Genomic DNA, 24,804 nt, shown 5'->3' with positions numbered 1-24,804 from the left:
CTGTTTCACTAGCTTGGCGTATATCTTGCATTCTGGCTCTCCATACAGTGGTAACAGCTTATGGAGTTGAATAGAGTGTTGTCGTCTGAAACCCTGCGACGTCACCATTGTAATTTGCCTATTGATAAAAAACGGTTGTTCGTATGGCAGTTGTCGTACCTCGATGACAATTTAATAGCGTTTTCTATTTGACTGCGCTCGAGCACTCTAGATCACTCTGATCAACATTTTATGTTCCATTAGCGTGCTCGGATCTGCTCCGATCAAGTTTCGCGTGTTCCATTTCGCGCTCTCGGGTGCTCCGAGATCGCCCAAAACCGATCTGCCGATTTCGACAGATCAACGGATAGAGATCGAGATCGGAGCAAATTTTCGCGTGTTCCTTTTAGATTTTTTGGCAAAATGGCAGACCAAGACGCGAAAATTCAAATTACTAGCAGACGAAAAACCACAAAGCGCGGGAATATGTTCATGGAATGTTCCATTTGCGGTTTTACTCTAGTCGATTGGGGCGAGATCTATGACGTCAGAGACAGATTCAGAGCGAATCTTGAGCAATCAAATGGAAAACGCTATAAGTTACTTTACTCCGAAATCAAAGAACAAGCGAAAAGTATTCACCGATAAATTTTCAAGCTTTCGCGTACGCTCTTTATTCTCAAACGCCTGCATCAAAATTTCCGAGCGAGAATTTCTCACTTGAAAGCGCGCGTAAAACCGCTCAACCTTTCATTTTACCGACATCTATGGGAAGTTATAGTAAACTATTGGTAGTATTTACACACCTTTTTCAGAAATTGTACTCTGTCAGAGTCAAGAGTAGAAAAGACGTTAATTAGTCAGAGAGCTTTATCTAATTTGTAAGATAACTAGTTTATATTTCTTCTTGAAATTGTTCATTTGTATAAATGATAAAACTTTCGTAATCTTTCAGATTACAAGAAATAGATTAGATTTAATGGAGGGAACTACCATATCTACAACAAAACATGTCACAGGTGCTAGCTCTGATTCTTTCACGGGTTCAGGATCCAAATCTAGTTCTTTGAATTCTAAGCTGGGCCAAGGATCTGCCGGAAGTCAAAGCTCCAGATCAAAGGGTTCAAACTCTCCGTCAAAATCCATTTGTTCATCTTCATCTACTTCAACAGAAAATCTACCATTGGCTATGCAAGGATTAAAAGTAAATAAACCAATGTTTCATGATGGATTACAGTGCTCTAACCTATTTCCTTGGATTACCCATAGTTGCAGCAAAGAGAATCTCGCATTTCTCACCATCGATCTGACGAACCACCGTTACTTCCCGGTGAAACTATTCCTGGAAATTATAGAGGTAAAATTGTCAATTTAGCTCTCTGTGGTATGAACAAATTTCTTATGAACGTGTTTATTTTAGCAAGAGACGTAACTCATTTATGTCCATTCACTGGACCTGTTAGAGGGACCCTTTATGTGACCAATTATAAATTGTATTTCAAAAGCAGTGATAGGGTTTGTTCCACCTTAATTTTATTTGGAAGAATTATTGTTAAATCTTTTTTAAATATTTATAGGATCCACCTTTCATATTAGACGTCCCACTTGGCGTAGTTAGTCGAATTGAAAAAGTGGGTGGTGTCAGCAGTAGAGGAGAAAATTCCTATGGAATTGAACTATTTTGTAAAGATATGCGCAATTTGAGATTTGCGCACAAACAAGAGAATCATTCGCGTCGCGATGTTTTTGAGAAATTGCAGCAATATGCTTTTCCCATTTCGAACAAACTAGTAAGGTGGCTTTCCATTGTTTTTCAAACAAAACTAACAATTAATTTTAATAAATATTTTTTAAGCCTCTTTTTGCATTTGAGTATAAAGAAAGTTATCCTTGTAAGAGTTCATGTAGTAGCTCTTGCAAACAATCCTGGAACGATCCTTGCAATGGCTGGTCTGTCTACAAGCCAATTGATGAATATAAGAGACAGGGAATTCCAACAGAAAGTTGGAAAATAACCAAAATTAATGAAAATTATGATTTCTGTGATACTTATCCTGCCATTGTAAGTCTCTTGATAAGATTCTGCCAAAGGATTATAAACAGTGCTAGAAATGGACTTATTCACGAACCTGAACGTGTTTCCTTTCAAAGCTTCCGATTATTCTGAAAAACAGGAGCTGTGTATTAAAAAATAATCTTTATGAACCAGAATGATATGAGGAAAAACTTTTACGAAACGGAACAGTGTTCCGGTCCATTTCGAGCACTGAGTATAAATTAAATTAACCGTCTTGATAGCTCGTAGTTCCAGCTAGTACGTCGGATGATGATTTGCGTGCTGTAGCAAGTTTTAGGAGTCGTGGAAGAATTCCTGTTGTGTCATGGATACATCCTGAAAGTCAAGCTACAATATCTCGTTGTAGTCAGCCCATGGTCGGTGTTAGTGGAAAAAGAAGCAAAGATGATGAACGATATATTCAATTAATTATGGATGCTAATGCTCAGTCTCACAAAATTTTTATAATGGATGCTAGACCTAGTGTCAATGCTACTGCGAACAAAGTATGTATGATGAATTTCTTATTATTTTGACCATATTTACGAGTAACTCCAACACTTAATTTAGGCTAAAGGTGGAGGGTATGAAAGTGAAGACGCGTACCAAAATGCTGAGCTTGTATTTTTGGATATTCATAATATTCACGTTATGAGAGAAAGCCTTCGTAAACTCAACGTCATATGTTTTCCTACCATTGATGAGAATCACTGGTTTTCAAATATTGAATCTACCCATTGGCTGGAACATATACGGTGTATTTTGGCTGGTGCTTTGCGCGTGGCTGACAAAGTAGAAAGTAATAAAACGTCAGTGGTAGTTCACTGTAGCGATGGATGGGATAGAACCGCTCAATTAACTAGTCTCGCCATGTTGATGTTGGACCCCTTCTATCGTAAAATTAAAGGATTTCAAATACTAGTTGAGAAAGAATGGATCAGTTTTGGCCACAAATTCAGTCAGGTACTACGGTTTAAGTCTTTCTATGCCATAATGTGAGAAAGATTCTATAATCAACATTTTTAATAGCGAATTGGTCATGGTGATGATAAACATTCGGATGCTGATCGATCACCAGTTTTTCTTCAATTCTTAGATTGTGTTTGGCAAATAACAAGACAGGTAACATCTAAATGCAATTATTTTATTTATTATATGAAGATAAAATATATTATTATTATTATATTTCTATTGATTTCAGTTCCCAAATGCCTTTGAATTTAACGAGCACTTCCTAATCACGATATTGGACCATCTCTATAGTTGTCTTTTTGGGACTTTTCTCTACAACTCTGAAATGCAAAGAAGTGGGGAAAATGTAAAAGATAAGACAGTGTCGCTATGGACTTTTATAAATAGCAACATAGAGGATTTCACAAATCCCCTCTACACTACGTATCCTCAACAGCATGTTCTATTTCCTGTGGCCAGTATGAGGCGTATTGAGCTATGGAAAAGTTACTATTGTCGTTGGAATCCCCGTATGAGACATCAGGTATTAGTGGTGTCAAACTTTCCTATTTTAGTTAATTAATTTTTAATATTCATAATGGTGCATTGTTGTCATTAAGGAACCTGTTCATTTACGAAGCCGAGAACTGCAAGCGTATAAAGCTCAGCTTCAACAAAAGGTTGAAGAGTTGCAACGAGAATTGGATGCCAAAAACGCGCGCTCTGTTAATTCATCAGCCAATAGAGTTGCTTCTCCTGTTACAGTTTAATTCCAAAGCAGTTCTAAATTTGACGTTTATTTCAGTTTTTGTTTTGACTTTTTTTAATACCAAAATATCGTACTATATTTAAAATTTGTTTAAACTTTAAAAAAAATTCCTAAAATATAGTATCTAAAGTATATTTTGTTATGGTGCTATAAGACCTTATAGTCTCTGCAAATTCATTTGGTTAAATCTGTAGAAATGCTTTTGATATCTATAAATATTATATAATCATAATTTTTAATACACCTATTATTTTAAAAAAAGATTTTATTTTTTAAAAAGCCAACCGGCAAATTTTTTAAAATATTTCCAGTCATTCTTGGCTAATAATTTAAAAATAAATATAACCTTGAAAATGTGTAGTATAAATATCTACCACTAGACATTTTTTTATAATTGCCTTTCACTCTAAATAACATTAAAGAAATCAAGTTATTCCTATAATCATTTATTTTAAATGTTGAGTTTTTTATGAACAGGAATTTTTTATTTAATCCTAAAATTAATTAAGTAAAGCAGTTTAATCATGGTTGCCACATGTCAGGAAAAACTGAAATCAGGGAATTTAAAATAGGGGCCTAAAAAAGTCAAGGGAAGGTCAGGGAATTTTAAGAATTTGTAAAAGGTCAGGGAATTTAATTTTATCTTGACACTTTTTAAAGGTAATTTTACTCTAGATCTATGACAAATTATATGATTATCATTTATTTCCTTGAAAGTTTGGCTAATTTTTTCAACATAGCAATAATATTATTACTGAGAAATGAGTCCATTTAAATTTATTAACTTCTGGTAAAAGTAAAGTATAAAATAAATATTTTGGCCTTAAAAAGTCTGTGAAAACAGGGAATAGAAAATTTTGTGGCAACCCTGTTAATTTAAGATGGCAAATTTTCTTTGTCACTTTGTGGCGTTGACTGTAAATAGAAATCTAGTATGAACAAAAGTAAATATTGAATTTAATTAGAGAGTATAAGGTAGGTGAAAAGCGTGGTTCTAAGCTAAATAGAAAATTACATAATGAACGAAAAATCCAATAATGAAAAAAATAAATATTGCAGGCACAATAAAACGGCACAATTTATCTAATTTGTCAGCTGGGTTGGGAGAAACTCCCAGATAAGCTGGCTGGCCCCTAGTAGAATCCAAAATGGTTTGCCCCAAGAAGTATGTCAATTGCTGAATTGGCCCTGTTGACTTTGGGTACATGATCAGAACTGCAGCACCAGGGGCGTGGCGTCTTTCAGTTTTGGGGGGGCTTGTAACCTGGAATACCTAAAAAAAAAAATTGGTTTTGGATTTATAAATGACTCATAGTGGTAACTTTACATTTGGAGTGTGTTGCTTATTAAATGGTTTTCTGGTCATGCGTTCCATACAGGCATCATCCTGGTCGGGATAGGTCGGAGGAAATGGAATCATTCGGGGTGCGTTATCTTTCCATTGGCGGTTTAAGAAGCTACCGATTACAGTCTCCAAAATAACAATAAAAATAAATATCAAACATACTGACATCCATATATCTATGCCCTGTATTTAAAAAGAAAAATTATGTTTTCAAAATTTGTATATTTTTACGCAATTTTGATATATGTACGACCCCTTAACTTTCCTTAATAGGGAGTTTACAGTATGACGTGCCACTACGTCAGCCGTGCTTTTTCCGATTGATAAAAAAATTCCCCCCCCCCCCCCAATGGCGGTCATGCTCAAAGCTACGGAGTGATATTTCCCTATAGGCGGATTAAGCACGTGCTGGGAAACGTGTGAGTCTCTGGGCACAATATATCTACATTTACAATACTAAATCAGTAACTTAAAAACGTTTTTCTTCCATGGTAATAGCAATAACTTAATTTAATAAAGAAAGGGTCTCATCTAGGAGCAACAAACACAACACCCCACACAAGGAGAACGCAACCCGTCAAAAGTCGTGGATTTTCTTGCGTACGTTTTTCATTGGCTAGACGCTTTAGCGCCTGCTGCCGTCGGAAGGGGAATATTCGGAAATTGTCTCCCCCCCCCCCGCCCGTAAAACGTTCAGCGTAAAGGCTCGTGGCATGCAGGGCTTGCCACCACCCTCCTACGCATTGTAACCCGGCCACCTGAATTAAGGGCTTCAAAAGTCGCATGATGACTTAGGCCTAAGGTGGTGCCTTGGGTATTAGCCTAGCTGATTATTATTATTATTATTATTATTAATTCGTACACAACCCTTCGTTAGCGTGTTTAAAGGCTAGCTGCGTTCTCCTTGTGTTTGTTGCTCCTAGGTCTCATGGAGCTTTCGACCTACCATCGGTCTTCGTCAGGCGTACTAACGGTAAAGTATACAAAAACATATTCCCGACAATTGGTTTGTTTTTTTTTACAAGCAGCATCATAATTTTTACACATATATTATTTTTAAATATTTAACAATAAATTAACCGTTTTTTTAAATTGTCATCACCCCCAAAGTTTAGCTTCTGTAGTTCGTTTTTTTTTAATAAAAAACGAACTATGCAAATTTAAACCAAAAACAAAGATTTTAGTTAAAGTGATCCCTCACTCACAACAGGGGAAGGCATAGGGGTCACAAAAAAACTGGTTTTGAAGCACACTGCAAGTCTGGATTTTATGTTACCCCTATGCCTCCCCCTGTTGTGAGTGATGGATCCCTTAAAAAGGGGTTAGTTTATAAGGTGAAATGTAAAACGTGTAACGACTCATATATTGGTGAAACCGAAAGGTCGGACAATATTAGAATTAAAGAACATAAATATGATTGTATAAAAAAGAATGAACCTAATGGTAAAGCAAAACATTTAATTAATATCGATTTTAAACATGATATTGACTGGGATAACCCAGAAATTGTATACTGTGAAACCCATTATTTCAAATGAAAATTTATCAAGGGGTTATTAACAATAGTAAGGGGGAAGGTGGATTAAATATAGAAGCAGGAAATACAGAAGCTAAACTTTGGGGGTGATGACATTTTAAAAAAAACTACCAGCGATCGGAAAATATTTCTGTCGGGGCACGGGCCATTATTTTTTCATCCAAAAATTAATATACTTAAAACTTAAGCGAGGAAATGTACAGCTCTAAATTTTTATTACTATATATATTTCTTTAAAAGTGTTCTTTCTTATATATAATCCGTCAATACATTGATAACAAAAGTTAAGTCGATATCTTTCGAAAAATATCTGTGTAAATGGCTAGATAATGAAGCCTTTCTTGGCCACATACATTACGAAGGAATTTTACCTAAAATAGGGTACACGATGCGGTAATTTTCGGTTTGGACGAATCTATCCAAATCAATTTTACGGTCATATCATCTTAATGCTACTCACATCTGCAATCTCAAAATAACTTCTGTAAAAAGACTGAATTCGGACCCAAATAAAGGCAGTGAGATTATAAATTTTTCCCTGATTGCCATTTTTCCTCAATTTTATTTCTGAGTAGGCTCTGCCCTCGTTGGTTTTTCCCTGTGGGGCCTCGAGCCCCAGAGCCCCCACGGGATCGCCGGGCTCACACAAATCTTTCGAAACGTTTGGAATTTATTTGAATCGATTTCAAGGCAAAATGTGAACGCGGCTTAAATGTTCCCCCTACGCGTTTTCTAGCATTGGCTCGAGGGGCTAGCCACTTCATATACAATGATTGCAGTTAGTACAGCCTATGGTAGTGCTAAATCTGTAATCAGCTACGTAATCACTTAAGTACAGTCAAAGCTACAGGCTTGTACACCGATTACGTTGAGTGATCAGGCCCTCGCGTGGGCTTAGCCCGGTTTTATCAACTTTAACATTATACTTTTTTTTAATAAAAATGTCAACAGCACTTGCTCAAATGAATTTGGAAATTTTGGGGTACAATGTAAACATCAACTTTATAACAATTTAATTGAAGCGTTCCATGGCATCATGCTACTGCTACTATCAGGGCCGGATTAAGACTTTATGGGGCCCTAGGCCCAAGTTAATTTTGGTGGCCCCTTTCAATAGCGAGCTAGGCGCTTCCTCAATTTATAATTGAGAAAACGATGGAAAATTCATTTTGCTGCCAGATTTAGTATGTCGTCAGGGGCTAGACGGCAGTTCGTCAGAGAATGTGACAATCAAACGTTTTTGGTTCATAGGGGTGGACGCATTTACTAAAATTACTCCGGAAAATATTTGGTAAAAACAAGAATGTATTAGGGAGAATGTCTATGTCGAGACGGTTTTTAGCCTTTCTCTCAATCCTACCGTTGGTCCCCCCAGTACGCTCCTCCGCTTAAAATAAAACGAATAGTCCCGGTATTTCATTGGCTGCTTAAAATTTACGTCACCTAACGCGATGGAAATCAAACGCCGGTGACGTTTTGTCTTTCCCCCCGCGCGAGACGGGGGAAAGGCGTTCAACGTGCCCGGCGATTGTCGCAACATAATCATTCTTCCTAAATATAAATAAATACATTCTTGGTAAAAAGCCAATGAATTAAGTTTTGTACTTTTATTTTTTTCGAACCCTCTTATAGCCCCTTGTAGGCTTGGTGCCCTAGGCTAGGCCCAGGCCTATTCGGCCTATTGGTTAATCCGGCCCTGGCTACTATTATTAATTAAAGATGTTTTTTGTGTCCCCAAATGAAAATGAAACTTAGGGGATTCCGCGAAATGTAGATTTATCTTCAACGCCACTTATTAAATGGTTTATGAGGAAGATTGTTATTCCTACTATTCTGAAGATGGCGTTACACAACATTAGGGGGCTTTCCCACTTTTATTTAATAACAGCGTGCGTCGCACCCTAGCTATTATTAAAAAGAAATGAGGAAGCCAACTTCAGCAAAGTTGGATTAGACATCTTCGTCGTTAAAATTTATATTAGTCCTTCCTATCGAACCTTATCTGTGAATAATTCAATAATTTGGAGATTCGGCTGCCTATAAAATTCGGCCTTTATTCTCTCTGAAAGCATTTAGGCAAGAAACGTAAATGATAAATCAATCGATAGTAATTATCAAGGCCTCTCGATCGAAATGGCAATTTGGACAATCGGTCAATAAGTGATACATCAAGTCAGGGCGTAGACAAACTATTGTTGTTCACACATGGATATGACTTCTTATTTCATTGAGGGGTCGTTATTAAAATCGGAAAAACAAATATCAAACCGTTATGTAAGAAGCCGGTGGTAATTCAGAACGGAAACCAGCAAATTGGGTGACTAGTGTCAGTAATCCAGTGATGCTTAAAGTGATACGATCCGTGACACTGGTGTTCTCGTAACCTAACCAAAAGGAGAACCAGGATATGACGACGATAAACGCACTGGGTGCAAAAACCTGCATGATGTAGTGCGCCATATGCCTTTCGAACAAAAACAACAGGTACACCGACGAATACGTCTCTGGAAAAGAAAATTAAACGTTCGCTTTGAAAAACAAATTAAAATCGGTTCTGCGTAATTGTACACTGTCGTATCTTACCTCCCAGCACCGTTAGATTTCCAATCTTCTTATACGCCAATAAACTGTGTCTTAGAAGCCTTAGATCGGGGTTTAAGGGATTATTCATCGTATCCTTCCATTCATACGTTACGAGTGTATTGTTGTAAGCATCTTATATTTATAGAAACATTTGATAAATTCCATTATTCTGGTTTATTATCGACTTACAACTTCTGAAGGTCATGGGACAGTGTTGCGTATCGAAAGGATGTTTCTCAAAGGCCATTTGGCAGGCCACGATGGCGTATCTCCTCGTGGAAAAAACCATGGAGCAAGTGCTGTTGACTTTAGTTATTTTCAATTTCCTAAGCTCTTGAGTTTTGGAAGTAGATTCGATCATTTTGGCGTTAGCTAGAAAACTGTCTGGTATCCAGAAATACGTATGATTGAGACTATTGACCAGAACTTGACCAGAGTAATTCATTTTGTCCGCCGCCAACTGCTCGTCGTGTTGTCTGTATGCTTCGCAAGTGGGTCCTTTCACTTCCCATTCATGATACAGAAAAAAATCCACTCTAAAATCCTACAAACAACAGATTCAAAGACGACATCACTTAATTATATTCGAATCACTCCGAAAACTTACCATATTTAAGGCATTAAATGAATTTACGTCTTCCACGTACACTTCCGTTTTAAGTACTATTGGGTCGTCTGTGAATTTCGATCTCATAAATGAAAATTATTATAAATTATATAGTAATCATACCGTCAGAGGTTTCAAATGGAGGCCCCTCACGCCCTTCGGTAAATATGATTGTTCTATTTGTTTTTGAGCCAGTGGCCATCATACCTAAACTGATATAGTAATATTAGTCGCGAATAAAAACAGTGTTCGAAAAAATTTCACTCATATCCTATTAAAACAGTACAAGTTACGACTAAACTTACTTCATAATAGCCAGGATGATCGTAGTCGAAATCATTTTACATAGTACAATTAAATTTTGCTTCGTAACATGGAAATTTCTAAATAACGCAATGCGATACATTTCGCTTTTTCGACGCATGTGTTCATTGTTTACGCGGGTCGATACGCATCTATCAAACAAGAATTTTCACTTTACAGTTTACGCAAATTGTGCGCGATCAATTTAGTTTCGACCCTACGTGCCGAATACCAAACCATTTATTGGCTTTATTCCCATGATAATAGTAACGCCCAAAAAAGGAGCGCGCGATCATTGCCGGCTTATTTTATTGTACTCCATGACAATGGGGTTACATTAGAAAACACTTTGGCAAAAGCATGTTCTACCTTTTATACGGCTTTAGCATTAATCGAAATTTAGTTTTCTCACGATAGCTTTTTTCTCTCAGAACACGCCACGAAATTTATAACCGTCTATGAATTCTCGGATGGAACCTAAAAATGAACATTAGTTCTTAAACGTCGTGGATATTATATTTCATAATACATCGAGTGACATATTTTATTTATTGTTTTCAATTTAGAATCTTAGTTGGATGAATTTTTTAAATATTTTATCAGAATATATCTTTCGGTGAAAACTGTACAGTTTCCCAAAGGGTTCTTCACAAATTTCGTTACGCAAAAAATCGCCTTTTTTGATTCCCACCTCCTCGTAACAATTGGAACCTACATGAAACCGACCAGCCTATTTCAACATATGTACATATCGAGACAACGCTCTCAGCAAAATATTTGACTGTTCCAATGGGCTCGGTCAGCCCGTAGCAAATATTTCTCGTGTTCCTCTTCTATTCTTCCGATTTCATAATCGCTCAATGACAGACTATCATTAACCGATATCTTTTAGTGTCTTGCGTTTCTATTACGGTACTTATGAATCCATTTCTTGCTCGATTGGGGAGAGTATTCTATGGATAACTAACACTATATTATGAAAATCTACACATTAATTCCATTTAATGTATTGAGATTAATTAAAACGGTCCACAATTATTATTTGACTCAAAATTAGTGAATAGGAATTGGTTTATAAACTAACCATTTTAAAATATTTTAAATTTAGTAAAAAAGCTTTAAAGCTGTCATTATTTAACATTTAAAATATTAATCATTACGAAATTGACGTTTTTTAAAATTAATTTGCCCAATTTTACACCAACTACACTACACCGTAAAGTTTTGGTAAAATTACGAAGTATTTGGGACGTTTGTTGTGACACTTTTTACTCGTGATCGGTAGTAGGGGCAATCGGTGTAAATAGAAAAGAAAAACTTTCTATAAATTTGTCTGACGCTTTAAATTAATTACACTTTCAGAACATTTGGGTTAAACTCTGACGTCATCCTAACTCTATTATTTTGACCTACACTAAATGTCCCGGAGAAGGGAATAATTTTCGCCTAGTGTGACGCCCGAAACATTCATTTCAAATTCGGCCGATTGGAGATAGCGTTTTCATATAACTACTTGAGATTCTCTTTGAATCCATCACTGACGTAGATACATAATTGTTCTCACAGCGATTGAGAGAGAAATGGAATATTTTTCGAATATTCGAGCACTATATTCCCGAGCTGAAATGGAATACGCGGAAATATTTGCTCCGTGTAGATGGAGCACGTTGAAAAACGATAAAGCTTTGCTCCGAGAGCGATCTCAATGCGTTGATCTGTCTAAATCGGTAAATCGCTTTTGCACGATTTCATAGCTTTCATTCAGATCAAATAAGTCTACTAACGAGGAGTGTACCCGAGGTGTAAATCACCGATTTTGATGAAACTCGGGGGGTATGTAGACCTTGAGGTAACATGAATTTTCACCAAGGGAAAAGTTACACTGGGCTTCCGTTTTGCTATGGCAACCGAAAATGTTTTTGACAACATAAAATGAAAAAATCTACATTTAAAAAAGCATGGGATTTTCTCGGTTTCACCCTGCGAAAATATTTGAAAACCCAAAAAAAATTAAAAAATTAAATTTCAACTAAAATGCTAAATTTTAACAATTTTGGGTGAAATGCATCAAGTAACCTCGCTGTGAAACCGAGAAAATCCCATCCTTTTTTAAATGTAGATTTTTTCATTTTAAGTTTTCAAAAACATTTTCGGTTGCCATAGCAAAACGGAAGCCCAGCGTAACTTTTCCCTTGGTGAAAATTCATGTTACCTCTACGTATACCCCCCGAGTTTCATCAAAATCGGTGATTTACACCTCGGGTACACTCCTCGTAAGTCGGGAAAGCCACCTTCCATCGTCATTAGATAGTGATAACAGTCTGTTACGCTTTTCGATTTCTTAAAGCTAAAGGTGCAGTGTTGCGATCGGGAACCGTGATAAAAACGGATTCTGCTAACTTAGAAGCTTCGTCCCAAATTAAGTCGAATTTTTCGGGGTTCCTTACTTCCTCTAAGGTAGCTATGGTAGCTTTGCAAATAGCGATAGCTTCAGTTAGAACGATTCTCGAACTTTGTAAATATTCCGACAAGGAGTTGGTAATACCTAGTATTTCATCTAAAGCCGTAATCAAAATCAAGTTAGCGAAGTTTTGTAATTGCAATATGTACCCTCGACACTCGGCAGCTTCTTCGGGCTTACCATTTTCTACGAAGTTCTCCAATGCTAATAGAACAGAATCAAATCTACTTCTGAAGTAATGAAGACCTTTTTTTTTTGCTCCACCACCTATGCCAATTTCGTTTCTATTATACCTAATGCAAACACTCAGCTGTTCTACTCCCCAGTGCCGTCTTTCCCATTGGTCAAACAGGGCACTGCCCTAGGGCCCCAAGATTCTGGAGGGCTCCATTTTTCAAATTGTCAAATACAAAAGAAATTTTAATCACAAAAAATGTTTTTAACATTGCTCGAAAGTCCTAAACTTCGTATTTAGTCGCGTCTATAGACAGGGTAAATCTAAAACGAATAAAGACTTTTGGTCGTCGGTATTTTTAAACTCAGAATAAGCTTCTTCTTCAGTAACTTTTAGTAGTACAAGTGAAACTATTTAAACCGATAGTTGAGGTTAATGGTAATAGTGAGTGTAGGGAGCTGTTGGCTTGCGTGGCTTGCAGGGCTTGCCACCACCCTCCTACGCATTGTAACCCGGCCACCTGAATTAAAAAGGCTTTAAAAGTCACTCGGTGACTTAGGCCTAGGGTGGTGCCTTGGGTATTAGCCTAGCTGATTATTATTATTATTTATTATTATTATTATTGTAGATTAGAGCGTCGATGGACTTCGCACTGGGGGTTAGAAACTTGGGTGGAGTTACAGGGGATCGCCCATAGCTTCGCCCAGGGGCCTCCAATTAGGTAAAGACGGCCCTGCTACTCCCGCATTATCTCTAGTCTCATCGGCAATTACGGAAAAGAAACTACCTGAATCATTAACCTCCTTTACCATCATTCGCCTAACAAAATTTCCACTAAGGTTAATCAGCTCATTTTGGACAGTGCTATGTATGTATTTAGCATTATTTGGCATACTTTCGCACTTGGCTTTAAAGTCGGGACTATTTCTCTTTAATAAATCTAAAATTTCAACGAAATTGCCCATGTTCCCATTTTCATCGTCCGACCTATACCCCAGAAGAGCGAGATCTTGTTCGGCGCACAGTACTATTATCTGCACGTGAGCATCTAAGACATCTCTATTTCTAGCAACGTCTGTTTTATGATGCTGATCAACCTGACATACTATTGAGCCTCGAGATTTCGATTCCAAATAGTCTGAATATTTTTTATAAGACTGTTGGTGTAAAGATTTAGTCGAAGTAAAGTGTAAACAAAAACAATAAACTTTATCGTTTGCTATAGAATATTCGAGCATTTGGTATTTGGTGTACCAAGAAGAATTGAAGCCTCGGTTTTTACCACCCATTAGGGTTTTGGGAAAAGACGCGAGGTTAAGGTGGAACGGGCAGACAATCCTTATCTAAACTAATATCTAAAGCAATTAATCGTCTTACGTTTGAATTGTCTATCTTTGCACTCAAGGCTCTATTAGAGGATTCAACCAAAATTTCCGATAACTCAGAATTTAGAACTACCTCCTTAGCCGGACTGACATCGACATTGGCTAAAACGTCAACAACATTTGTTTTTTCTATTTTCAGTCTCTGTAAAACCTAGGGTCTCCCCTGAATTCAGTTTATTTATTTTAGCTGACGGTTGAAGAAATCGTTCCATTGCGTCTTTCTGACTAATATCTATGCTCGCTTCTTTCTTACATTTTTGGCGTTTTTTGGGCCCCGACATAAACTTTCGGGAACTCATGCTGGTTTTAAAGTAAAAACTCCAGATATTACGCCTTTTAAAAATGGTACCACTGTAGTCTTTAAAAAAAACTAGTTTTAAGAATGGTACCACCCTCGGCACCACCAATAGTTTGGTTCAAAATATCTAGCTACTAAAAGCTTGAAAAAAAGCCAACTAACTATATAAACTATTTAAAACAAGCGCAGTACGGCTTCTTTAAACCTCTAGGAGGTAGAAGTCGGCTCTTGCCAAAAATATTAAAACAAAACAGACACCACTAATATAATTTTGTTAAAAAATAACTAGATACTAAATAAAAAGCTTGAAAAAAGCCAACTAACTATATAAACTAGCCCGAAATGTTTTTATTTAAAACAAGCGCAGTACGGCTTCTTTAAACCTCTAGGAGGTAGAAGTCGGCACTTGCCAAAAATATTTAAACAAAAAGGACACTAAATTAACTGACTGAGAAAGACTCGAAATGTAGAGAATTGCTTTGAAGAAGCGCACAAAATTAAATGAAACTCTGGTAAAAATAATGTCTTAACTTCGCTAATATAAGAGTGACCCCCGGCCTTTCGAACACGTGACCCAGTGGGCGAATCACAAACCCCCAAATAAGCTGGAGCTTTCCAGTTTTACCCCCATGGTGGAGGCCCACCCCTTCTAGGACGATATTGCGCTTATCAACAAACGACATTCCTGACAACACGGTAGCTCTCGAACGAACAGGTGTCAGGTCCGGGGGCCCCCTTTCTCGATTTGCATCTTGTTGGGGGGAGACATTTCGCTCTTTGACAGAGTTGCCAACTCCGCGGTTTTCCCGCGGGTAAAAAAATTCGGGCCGCGGGTTTTACCGCTGGTTTTCGTAAAATATAGTCGCGGTATCGCGGTTTTTTTTTGAAAAAAGAAATGAAAGTTGTTTGATATTTTCGGTCGTAATTTTTTACCGTGTTTACTCTCTTATTTTATGTCGGAATATGCATTAATTTTCATTTTAATTTAACAGCCGACACTCGTTGGCTCTCTCTTTATCTTGCCATAACGCGTGTTTTGGATCAGTGGGACGAACTCTCTTTACACTTTCAGTTAGATGTCGATAACGAACGTTGTTATACCCCGAGCCTATTAGCTGCTATGTTTAAAGATTTGTCAAACAAAGCTAGTATAATATTTATGAAATACGCCCTGTATTTCAGTCCGAAAAGGCAACACATTGCCCACAAATTGGTAGATTTACAACACTTCATTTATAATTTGCTATCGAAAATCGTAACCTTAAGTTTTTTAGAACGTTGTAATGCATATTGACTCCTGCAATTATGGTTATGAATTTCAAGAAGTAAGCAAGGCATTAAACGTCGCCATAGTATCTAATTTGAAATAAAAATTTATGTCATTTTTTAAACTGCCTATAAGGAGGTCCTAAAAAGATTGTCATCTAAATGATCTAATACGAAACTTTTGATGGCCATGGAAAACCTAGCGCCAGAAAGAGTTACTTCCCATTTTAAAACTCCTCTCGCTGAAATAGCTGACCTTAAAAAATTCCTTCCTATTAAAGAGATAGTGTCAGAATTTTCTACGTATATGAAGTTTTTTCATCAATTATTTAAAAATATAGTAAAGAAAAATATAGCTATAAAACATTTGGTATAAATATAAATATTCACGTTTAATTTCAAATTTTAAAATAGAAAGAGAGCGTAACATTTTTTTATCACATACTGTCTACGTCATAGATAAGTTGATGTTTATTGGCTGCTACTAGAGCGAGCTGGAAATTTAATTTTTAGGGGATTACAGGAGGAAATTTTACTGACATCGCTTTCTTTTGATCCGAGTTTCCCGCTTTCGTACGCTTTAAGACCCTCATTCGATGGAAAATAATGGAAAGATAAGCCACTTTTGTTGTTATTATTACTGCAGGAAGGAACTGCACAATACACTGTGGCGCCCACGGTCTTCGGTGATTTCAGTGGCATCTTTCCGTAGAATATAAATATTGTTATAGTGACTACGTATAAGAAATAATGATATAATTTATAAACAATACCTTGTTATCGATTTTTTCTTCAATTTCTACTTTGAAAATAATATTTTTACACGTAGCCGGCTCGTGAAGTCGTGATTCGAGAATCTCGAACCGCGTGGGCCGCGAGAAGAAAATCAAAAAACGCGCTTACAAATCCTTTACGCGATAGTAGAAAAAGACTACTGGAAATTCCCCGCCACTCGAGCGCGCCGAAATCGACCAAACTCATGACGTCAACAATCTGTAAAGTTTTGCGCGGCTATTGAAATACCATTATTTTACATTAAAACATAAAACTAAATACTAATTGAAAGTGCTAATATGTATATATATTCTGATTCCGGACTTAAAAATCTATCATAACGTGTAAGCCAAAGAACAAAATTTTAAATTAATCTGAGTTGGCACTATCTCTTTAAGGAATTTTATATACAGGGTTTCTCAATTTGCTCGATCAGGCCATTTGTCTCAAAATGTATTTATGCTAGGGTTCTGAAATTTTCAGGGTTTATTTGTTAAGTATGGAAGGCTTTGGTTACTAAATTTCAGAAAAATCGAACGATTTTGTGCCGTTTTAGAAAATTTATTTTTTCACGCAAAATGTTTCAATAGAAAAGTTGTAGGGCATAGTCGAAAGTGTAAAAATAATTTTGGTTCGGTTGAAAAAGACCTATTTTTCACTGAGTTTGGAGGTCGGGGGAAAAACAAGTTGTACTAGCAGGCAATAGCCTTTAACGAATTGTAGGTACCATGCATTTCAGTTATAAGATTTCGAAAAATAAACAAATAATAATTAGCCCAAGTGACAAATGTTTTTTAATGACTTCTACAAAATGTTTTCAAAAATGCTACCTTCTGATGCAATGCACAAATATGCACGATGTTGCATATTGCGAAATGCTCCCCGAACCATTTCTGGAGTCACCCGGCGACATGCTTCGATGATTCTTTGTCGTAAATCTTCAACGCTCGTCACAGGTGTTTGGTATACGTTAGATCAGGGGATCTTGCAGGCCAACGAACAGGACCAGTTCTTCCAATCCATCTTCCAGGAAACTCGCCGTTTAGATATGCAACCACGTCACGATATTGGTGAGGTGGCGCCCAATCTTGCTGGAACCAGATGCGTCTGTACTCGGCCAGAGGAATGTCGTCCAACACGTTGGATATTTCATTTTGAAGGAACTCCCAAGTAGTTTTGACCGTTCAGACGATTTGGCAGGAAGAACGGGCCAATAATTCTGTCACCTAACAGACCAGCCCACACATTTAAGCGAAACCGCACTTGGTGGCGGTGAGGAAATCCCCAGTGTGGATTCTCGTAGTCCCACATATGTTGGTTTTGACGGTTGAAAGGCCCATCTCTTCCGAATGAACATTCGTCGGACATCAGTAGTTGATCGTGAAAATCCTGGTCTGCGTCAGCCATGAGGCAAAACCAATTGCAGAAGTCGAGTCAGCGCCGTCTATCACCGTCATGCAGTCCTTGGTGAAGTGTCGCTCGATAAAGAAGAAAATGGTGTCTTTTGAGTGTTCTCCAAACGTAGTTTCGATCCAACCCTAAGTCAAAGCTGGCAGTCCTGACGCTCGCTCGAGGATAGGCGACGAAGTAGGCAAGTATGGTGTTTTCCATGTCGATGTCCTGGAGACAACGACCACGAAACCTCGGATTGATATTACCCCAGTTGTCGAAGTCGCGGACCACTCTAAGAACCGTCGTATGACTTGGTCTGCAATTGGGAAATCTTCGTCTAAATAACTGACTAACTAGAGTAGCATTACGACGACCTTCTCCGTAAAATAATTCTAGCATATGAGCGCGCTGATCTCGAGTGTAAAGAGGCATACTGGACAACAATCGGCCAAGCTGAGATAATGTTTTAACTTTGAAAAAAACAACAAAAGAAAAATAAGCGTAATTTTTGGTCTACAAATCTTGGTTTGATGATCTTACTCGTAACCACGTCGAAATGGTCTAATTAGGTGTTGAACGTAATAATTTTCTTTAACAATAACTTTTTGCAGATCTGATTATTAACTACATAGCTGAAAGCATAAGTTCCCTAAAATAAATGTACATGTGTGTTGTGATTATGTACGATTGTTTATGTTTAAGGCTATTGCCTGCTAGTACAACTTGTTTTCCCCCCGACCTCCAAACTCAGTGAAAAATAGGTCTTTTTCAACCGAACCAAAATTATTTTTACACTTTCGACTATGCCCTACAGCTTTTTTATTGAAACATTTTGCGTGACACCTACCGGTGAAAAAATAAATTTTCCAAAACGGCACAAAATCGTTCGATTTTTCTGAAATTTAGTAACCAAAGCTTTCCATACCTAACAAATAAATCCTGAAAATTTCAGAACCCTAGAATAAATACATTTTGAGAAAAATGGCCTGATCGAGCAAATTGAGACACCCTGTATACGAAAAACAATGGGAAACATTGCCCTTAGTAGATTGGAAAAAAGTTAATTTTTTAGCAACTGGAGAAACGACATTCGACGCAATCGGTTTTTGGAACTGTGTTTTGCATTACATAGATAGTAGTGAGTTTTTCTGTTTTAAAGAAATTGCACAATTAGTAATTAATTTACTTAGTCTTCCTTTGAGCAATGCTCAAGTTGAGAGAGTGTTTTCAAGAGTGAATTTTTTGAAAAACGATGTTCGGAACAGAATGAGTGTGGAGTTATTACAAAATCTACTTCATGTCCATTACCATTTGTTGATAAACCAACTTAAAGTTTCTGAATACGAGCCAACTAAGGCTACGTTAAGCAAATTCAACAGTAAAATGTACTGTTTTAAATAAAAAAATTAAAGGATAATAATAATTTTTAAATACTACATTCATTCGTTTATTCATACATCTTTCGCCATTTATTTTGTAATTTAAAATGCCGAGGGTTATATTTGATTTTCGCGGGTTTTTTCCCCCGTTGGCCGCGGGATAGGCTCTCCAAAAGTTGGCAACTCTGCTCTTTGAACTTTCCCCGAATTACAATGATCCCCCTTTACAAATAAACTCGGAATGTTAACACCGCTTAACCTACCCTTTTTAGGCTGCAGGGAGCCCCTGAGGGGGCTTGTTTTCTAAAGTGGAAAGCAAAGATTACCGGCCGTTCAGGAATAAAAAAAGCTGGTAGTCAACTAGTCATCTTTTCAATGAATTTTAGGCTCCAAGAAGGCACCTTTTTCGTAAATTGGAGGCCTAAAGTAGGCACCTTTTCTTAAATTGGATGCCCCAAGTAGGCCTATAGTTCTTAAAATGGAGGCCCAATAAGTAGACCCAAATTTTTTACTGCCCAAAAGACATAGGGTACGAGGTCCGAGGTGATAACGGTCAAGTTTGTTGTGGAATTACCCTGACCGGAATTACCCATACAGTAACTGGTAACAATAACTCTTCTTCTTCTTCTTTATTACACGCACCAAAGCTGCCACTGGCTGCTTATAGGCACTCAAAAATTTAGGTTACAGAGAATACAAAAGTTTGAGTGATAAAAAAAATACAATAATATGAAGGAATGTTTTGAGGGTAGAGACACTAAGTCTTGAGGGAGGGAATTCCAAATGGAGAGGGTGTGGTGTGTAAAATGGCGCTTGCGGTTTGAAGTGTTGACACGAGGTAGGAATAGTTTTTTGTTGTGTCCGCGGGTGGAAGTCAAATGTGGGCGCTCGACAAATTATCCTTCGTGAAGGAAACTGGAGCCTGACACAATAGAGAATAGTTCGGTTAGGTCATTTGTTTGGTGTCTTTCTTGTAGCGTGGGAATGAAGAGGAACTGTCGGCGATCGTCAGCCGAGACATCGCGCAGCTGAGGGACAAGCTTGGTGAGCCTATTTAACGATTTGTTTATGAGGGTAATGTCCTTGTAATGTGGGGACCAAATTGATGACGCGAAGTCCAGTGGTGGAAGGATAAAGGTTTTGAAGAAAGTCTTGATCAGTTTCGGGGACTTGAAGTGAAAAGCCCTCCGGGTAATGCCAGTAAACATGGTTATCTTTTTGGCCACAGTGCAGCAGTGGTCGGAGAAGGACAGCTTCTCATCAACCCCAAGATCTCGGATGCAGCTCGTTGGTGGTATGGCTTGGCCACCCAGATAGTAAGTATGACGAGATTTGTTTTTGCCAAGATGGAGAACGTTTGATTTGGCTGCATTGAACGAGAGGCCAGCCTCAGCTGCCCAGGCTTCTACCCTGGATAGGTCAGACTGTAGCTCAGCGCGGGATGTGCTGGTCGAGAGCACGTGGAGGAGTTTTGTGTCGTCTGCGAATAAACTGACTAGGGCATGGTGGACAGAAGCTGGTAGACTATTGACGTATGGTCGTACGTACAAATATTTTTATTTTTTTACTTTTTTCAATGGCGTGACGGATTCAACATTTTGTCTGGCTTTGCGGGACAGGTGCGAAAGATGATTTTTTGCCTTTTTGTAGTTATCATGAAGAGTGGCGAGATCGGGGGATTGTAGCTTCCTGTGTTTTTTGAAAGTTTTCCTATCTTTTCCTTGGCGGCTTTGACAAGACGGAGCTCTTTCGACGGAAATTTTCGAGCACCAGACCTCTAAATGCGGAGAAGTTGCCTAGCAGCAGAAAGTAGTTCAGTGTAAAAAATATCCCAGCATTCCGAGACAGACCGAGAGTGAAAAACAGTGGGCCAGTCGAGGCCGGAGAGATGAGTATTCAGATTTCCGTAGTCAGAGTTGAAGTAGTCCACTTGCGCAACAGGAAGTTGGGGATTGGGAAGTGGTCGCTCTTGCCCAGAGGGGAGACACATTGGACATCGTAGACGAGCAGCGGATCATTTGAGAGCACCAGGTGCAAAGTGTTGTCGTTATGTTTAGAAAACTGAGTGGTGACGGATACAAATTGGTGAAGACAATGCATTGAGGAAGTCGTAGTTTGCTTACGCAGTGGTCTGTGGTAGTTCAGGGTTAGACCAGGGCTACGTTCAGCAGCAGTCAATGGAAAAAAACCCGATGGATTTGATATTTTCCACCGATGAGCTTTTTCGTCATAATGACGTCGTAAGTTGCTGAACGCTTTTATTGAGTCATCGGTGTTTTTTAAAATGCCGTAGCTTTTATAATAGTTTTACGTCAGAAATGACGTCAGCCATTGGAAAAACCGACTCTTCCAGCCAGTGACTTCGGTGAGTAACCGATGACTATCGTGACGTCAAAACCGGAAACGCGACAAAGCGTACAGTAGGAAACCGATGTCACCGATTAGTAATCGGTGAGTCCGATGAGCTCTGCTGAACGTACCCCAGTTTATAAATTCTTAAATTAAGGGGTCAAAATGATTATCGCTTGCTTCGCTCGTTCGCAATAAAGGGTAAACAATCAATAATCTTTGACGCAGCTTGAATGTACAAGAACAAAAAGTTTAGCTAAAACTTAGATAGGTTTACAAAAACAATATCTCCTCCTCGTGAAAATGTATGGCCAAATTCGCCATGCCCCCCAAATGAAAATCCTAGCGACGCCACTTTCAGCATTATAGGAGTTTCCGATTTCTCCCAGCTGCTTAGGCCGCGTCAAAATTCTAAGAATTCTTCCCTTGATAGTTAGAATTCTGACTTCTCAAAATTTTTAATATCTCTTCTCACGAGTTCTCTTGAGAAGAGTGAGAATTCTCACTTGAGGGGGGGGGGGGGGGGAATTATAAATAAAAATGGCAGCTAATATTCTAGTCAGTTTACTTGATGCTGAAGAAAATAAACAGTATAATATATTTTTGTGGACGAAAATAAATTTCAGAGAAAACCAAATGTTAATTTAATTCCCGATTAAATATTTCCTTTTAAATTATAAATAAAATGTTTTCTTCCTTCATATACTTTCGTGAAATCGTGTAAAAATAATATTTATTGTCAAAGGCTTAGTTTACAACGTTCGTGGAATTATCGTAAGCCGTCATCTTTAGAAGAATCTTTTTACATTTGACGCTTTTTAGCGAGTTCTCACGGGGAGAAAAATTATCACGAAGAACTCTTCTCAAGAGAAGAATTCCTTTTTAGAATTTTGACGCGCCCTTGATACTCGTAACAAAGTTACAAAATGACTCCGATCGGTACGCCTCATTTGGTTGCAGACTCTATTAGTAGCGTAAGTACGCAATATTACTCGTATTAGGCTGCTATCATTTATGAAATAGAAAAGAAAAAGGTTAATATGTTGCATTTTATTATACACTTCGAGCTTAGGAAATATAGCTCCATCTGCCAGGGCATGAAATAAGCACAGGACACTGGACATTGTCCGAAAAATTTTGCATATGTCCGATAACTTTTTCAAAATCTAAGGGGGTCATTGGACATTTGTCCGATAACTTTTTCAATAAACTGGGAATGTTTTTTTCTACAAAATAAAAAAATTTAAAATTGTTGGACGATGTCCGATAAAATTTTTAAAATGAGGGGGGGGGGGGGTCACTGGACAAATGTCCGATAACTTTAATTTCTTATTTCCTGCCCTGCCATCTGCCATAATATCAGTCAACTAAATATGTGAAGAAATAGCAGACGACTTTTGAATATCAATGTTTTTGATTGAAACTTTCAGCTGTTGTGAAATTTGAACGAGCAGACAGCTATCATATATTCAATTTAAAACTCGGCCGGTAGGCGGCGATACTTGTGATCAAAATTTATAATACGCATGAAGCTTATAGTTTTACTCACAAGGAGAGTACCCGAAAAACACTTTCGGTTGCCATGGCAAAACGAATGGGTAGTGCAACGTCTCCTTTTGGGAAATTTAATATCTCATAGCCCCGACTTTGAACAAAATCGACAATAATTAAACACCTCGGGTACTCTACTTGTTAGTTAAGTACTATAAAATTGTTCTGTGTATTCCCGTGGCCAATACTATTTCTGAAAGGAGTTTCAGTTCCTTGAATAGAATTGAAACGCGTCTACGGACAACAATGCGAGAGGATAGACTTTCCAACCTGGCCACATTATCCATTAATCGAGATTTATCGAATCATTTAAAAGAACATCCGATGTTAGTGGTTGATGAATTTGGGAAGAGCTCTAATCGCAGAGTGTCATTCATTGAGTAAAACGACTTTAATATTTTATTATTATTGGAAATGGGGATATTGGATATCTATATAAATGTTGGTTAAACTGGGGTACAAGTGAAAAAATTAATTTAATTTTAGCTTCACATAATTTTGCAATAAGAAACACGGTGAACTCTTTCAAAACGGAGAGTTTAGTTAAAAGAAATAACGTGAAATTATCGATTGAAATTATTGCGTTGAGGGGGGCCTATAAATTCATCGGTGCCTACTTGGGAAAAAATCCTGGCGGCGCTACTGGCGGAGACTTGGACGATCTTGAGGGGAAATCGGCACCGGATTCGATAACGTAGCGAACTTGCTCTTTTAAGTGAATTAAAAAAACTTTAATTTAGTAAAGATCTTTTTTAATTCCCGAACAACTTCAGTAAGTTAAGTTATTGGTAGTTCGGAAATACACTTTCTGGCTGGTTATTGTCCGTTATTAGTTTCATAGGCCTTGGAGAAACCCAGCAGCAGCACCGATTTTTAGGCGAAAGCCTTATAAACGTTATATTTCTTAAATTTGAATGTTAACGGATAAATATATAAACCTAGCTAGCTGTTGATAATGAAACATTTACATACTTCATATTTCCTCCAAGCATTACAAATTAAACGTTTTTGCTTTATAAAAAGTAACAAGTTGGCAAGCCAAAATATACCTCTCCTCGGAAGAATTGTCCCTAGTGGTATTAATTTCTCGAGATAACCCTTAAAGATATATCTCCGCAATTTAGAGTTATTTGTTAAAAATATTAACCCATTTCTATCCCGCCCGGTATAAAATTTTAATTATAATTAAAATAATTGAGACGAAACGACCAATTTTAATTTATTCAGAATATCATAAGTTAAGTAGTTACAACAGTAAGTTAGACGTACTATAACAATGCACAATTGAATTAAACCCTTTTACAGAACAAGTTTATCAGTTAAATATAATACGAAGCAAATTTTAATGAAATATCTACAGAGGCTTTTTGGAATTACTCGCTTACGAAATACTTGCCGCATCTTTAACGCTCATTTTATTTCAACACTCGCCCTTGATGAAGATACCGTAGATATCTGGTAGTGGACGACTCGTTCACTTCCTGTTGACGTTGTGACGCATACCACATGAAAAAGACCAATGCCGTCCAATTTCCAATATCATATAATGACTCGCACACCCAAGAAATCATTGACTGCGTTAGAAATCGTAGATATCCAAATATCCACACCAAATGTATTTACAAGAAGCAAAAACCTTACCAT

General features: G+C 37.6%; 3 protein-coding genes across 3 annotated transcripts; 1 reads left to right on the top strand and 2 right to left on the bottom strand.

Annotated features, from left to right (window-relative positions):
- Positions 1–722: 722 nt before the first annotated feature.
- On the top strand, positions 723–4,082 carry LOC149947430 (phosphatidylinositol-3,5-bisphosphate 3-phosphatase MTMR2-like). Its single transcript, XM_090172098.1, has 11 exons — positions 723–860; positions 935–1,183; positions 1,249–1,336; positions 1,400–1,494; positions 1,557–1,769; positions 1,835–2,041; positions 2,278–2,541; positions 2,606–2,998; positions 3,065–3,157; positions 3,237–3,530; positions 3,607–4,082. The coding sequence occupies exons 2-11, from the start codon at positions 959–961 to the stop codon at positions 3,754–3,756; spliced, it is 2,022 nt and encodes a 673-aa protein (XP_090028224.1). The 5' UTR covers positions 723–860; positions 935–958; the 3' UTR covers positions 3,757–4,082.
- A 539-nt stretch (positions 4,083–4,621) lies between these two features.
- Positions 4,622–10,591, bottom strand: LOC149947429 (glycine receptor subunit alpha-4-like). Its single transcript, XM_090172610.1, has 8 exons — positions 10,133–10,591; positions 9,951–10,039; positions 9,828–9,895; positions 9,410–9,764; positions 9,221–9,352; positions 8,906–9,141; positions 5,083–5,283; positions 4,622–5,028 (listed from the first exon to the last, which is right to left on the bottom strand). Exons 1-8 carry the CDS (start codon positions 10,249–10,251, stop codon positions 4,750–4,752), a joined length of 1,479 nt encoding a protein of 492 aa, XP_090028736.1. The 5' UTR covers positions 10,252–10,591; the 3' UTR covers positions 4,622–4,749.
- A 2,852-nt stretch (positions 10,592–13,443) lies between these two features.
- LOC149947428 (uncharacterized) lies at positions 13,444–14,055 on the bottom strand. The gene has a single exon (XM_090170895.1). The coding sequence runs from the start codon at positions 14,053–14,055 to the stop codon at positions 13,444–13,446; it is 612 nt and encodes a 203-aa protein (XP_090027021.1).
- Positions 14,056–24,804: the final 10,749 nt, after the last annotated feature.

The sequence above is a fragment of the Leiobunum rupestre genome, chromosome 4 (assembly GCF_980474605.1).
Source record: "Leiobunum rupestre chromosome 4, qqLeiRupe1.1.hap1, whole genome shotgun sequence".
Taxonomy (NCBI): domain Eukaryota; kingdom Metazoa; phylum Arthropoda; class Arachnida; order Opiliones; family Sclerosomatidae; genus Leiobunum; species Leiobunum rupestre.
This window is presented reverse-complemented; position numbering and strand designations above follow the sequence as displayed.

What these genes read in the sequence shown, in the direction of transcription:
- LOC149947429 (XM_090172610.1), bottom strand. Translation starts at nt 10,251, where the DNA reads ATGCGTCGAAAAAGCGAAATGTATCGCATTGCGTTATTTAGAAATTTC. An exon ending in CATTTAATGCCTTAAATATG is followed by an intron (nt 9,765 to 9,827) that starts GTAAGTTTTCGG and finishes TGTTGTTTGTAG; the next exon opens with GATTTTAGAGTGGATTTTTT. An exon ending in AAATCTAACGGTGCTGGGAG is followed by an intron (nt 9,142 to 9,220) that starts GTAAGATACGAC and finishes TTTCTTTTCCAG; the next exon opens with AGACGTATTCGTCGGTGTAC.
- LOC149947430 (XM_090172098.1), top strand. Translation starts at nt 959, where the DNA reads ATGGAGGGAACTACCATATCTACAACAAAACATGTCACAGGTGCTAGC. An exon ending in ATTTCAAAAGCAGTGATAGG is followed by an intron (nt 1,495 to 1,556) that starts GTTTGTTCCACC and finishes AAATATTTATAG; the next exon opens with GATCCACCTTTCATATTAGA. An exon ending in ATCCCCGTATGAGACATCAG is followed by an intron (nt 3,531 to 3,606) that starts GTATTAGTGGTG and finishes GTTGTCATTAAG; the next exon opens with GAACCTGTTCATTTACGAAG.
- LOC149947428 (XM_090170895.1), bottom strand. Translation starts at nt 14,055, where the DNA reads ATGGGTGGTAAAAACCGAGGCTTCAATTCTTCTTGGTACACCAAATAC.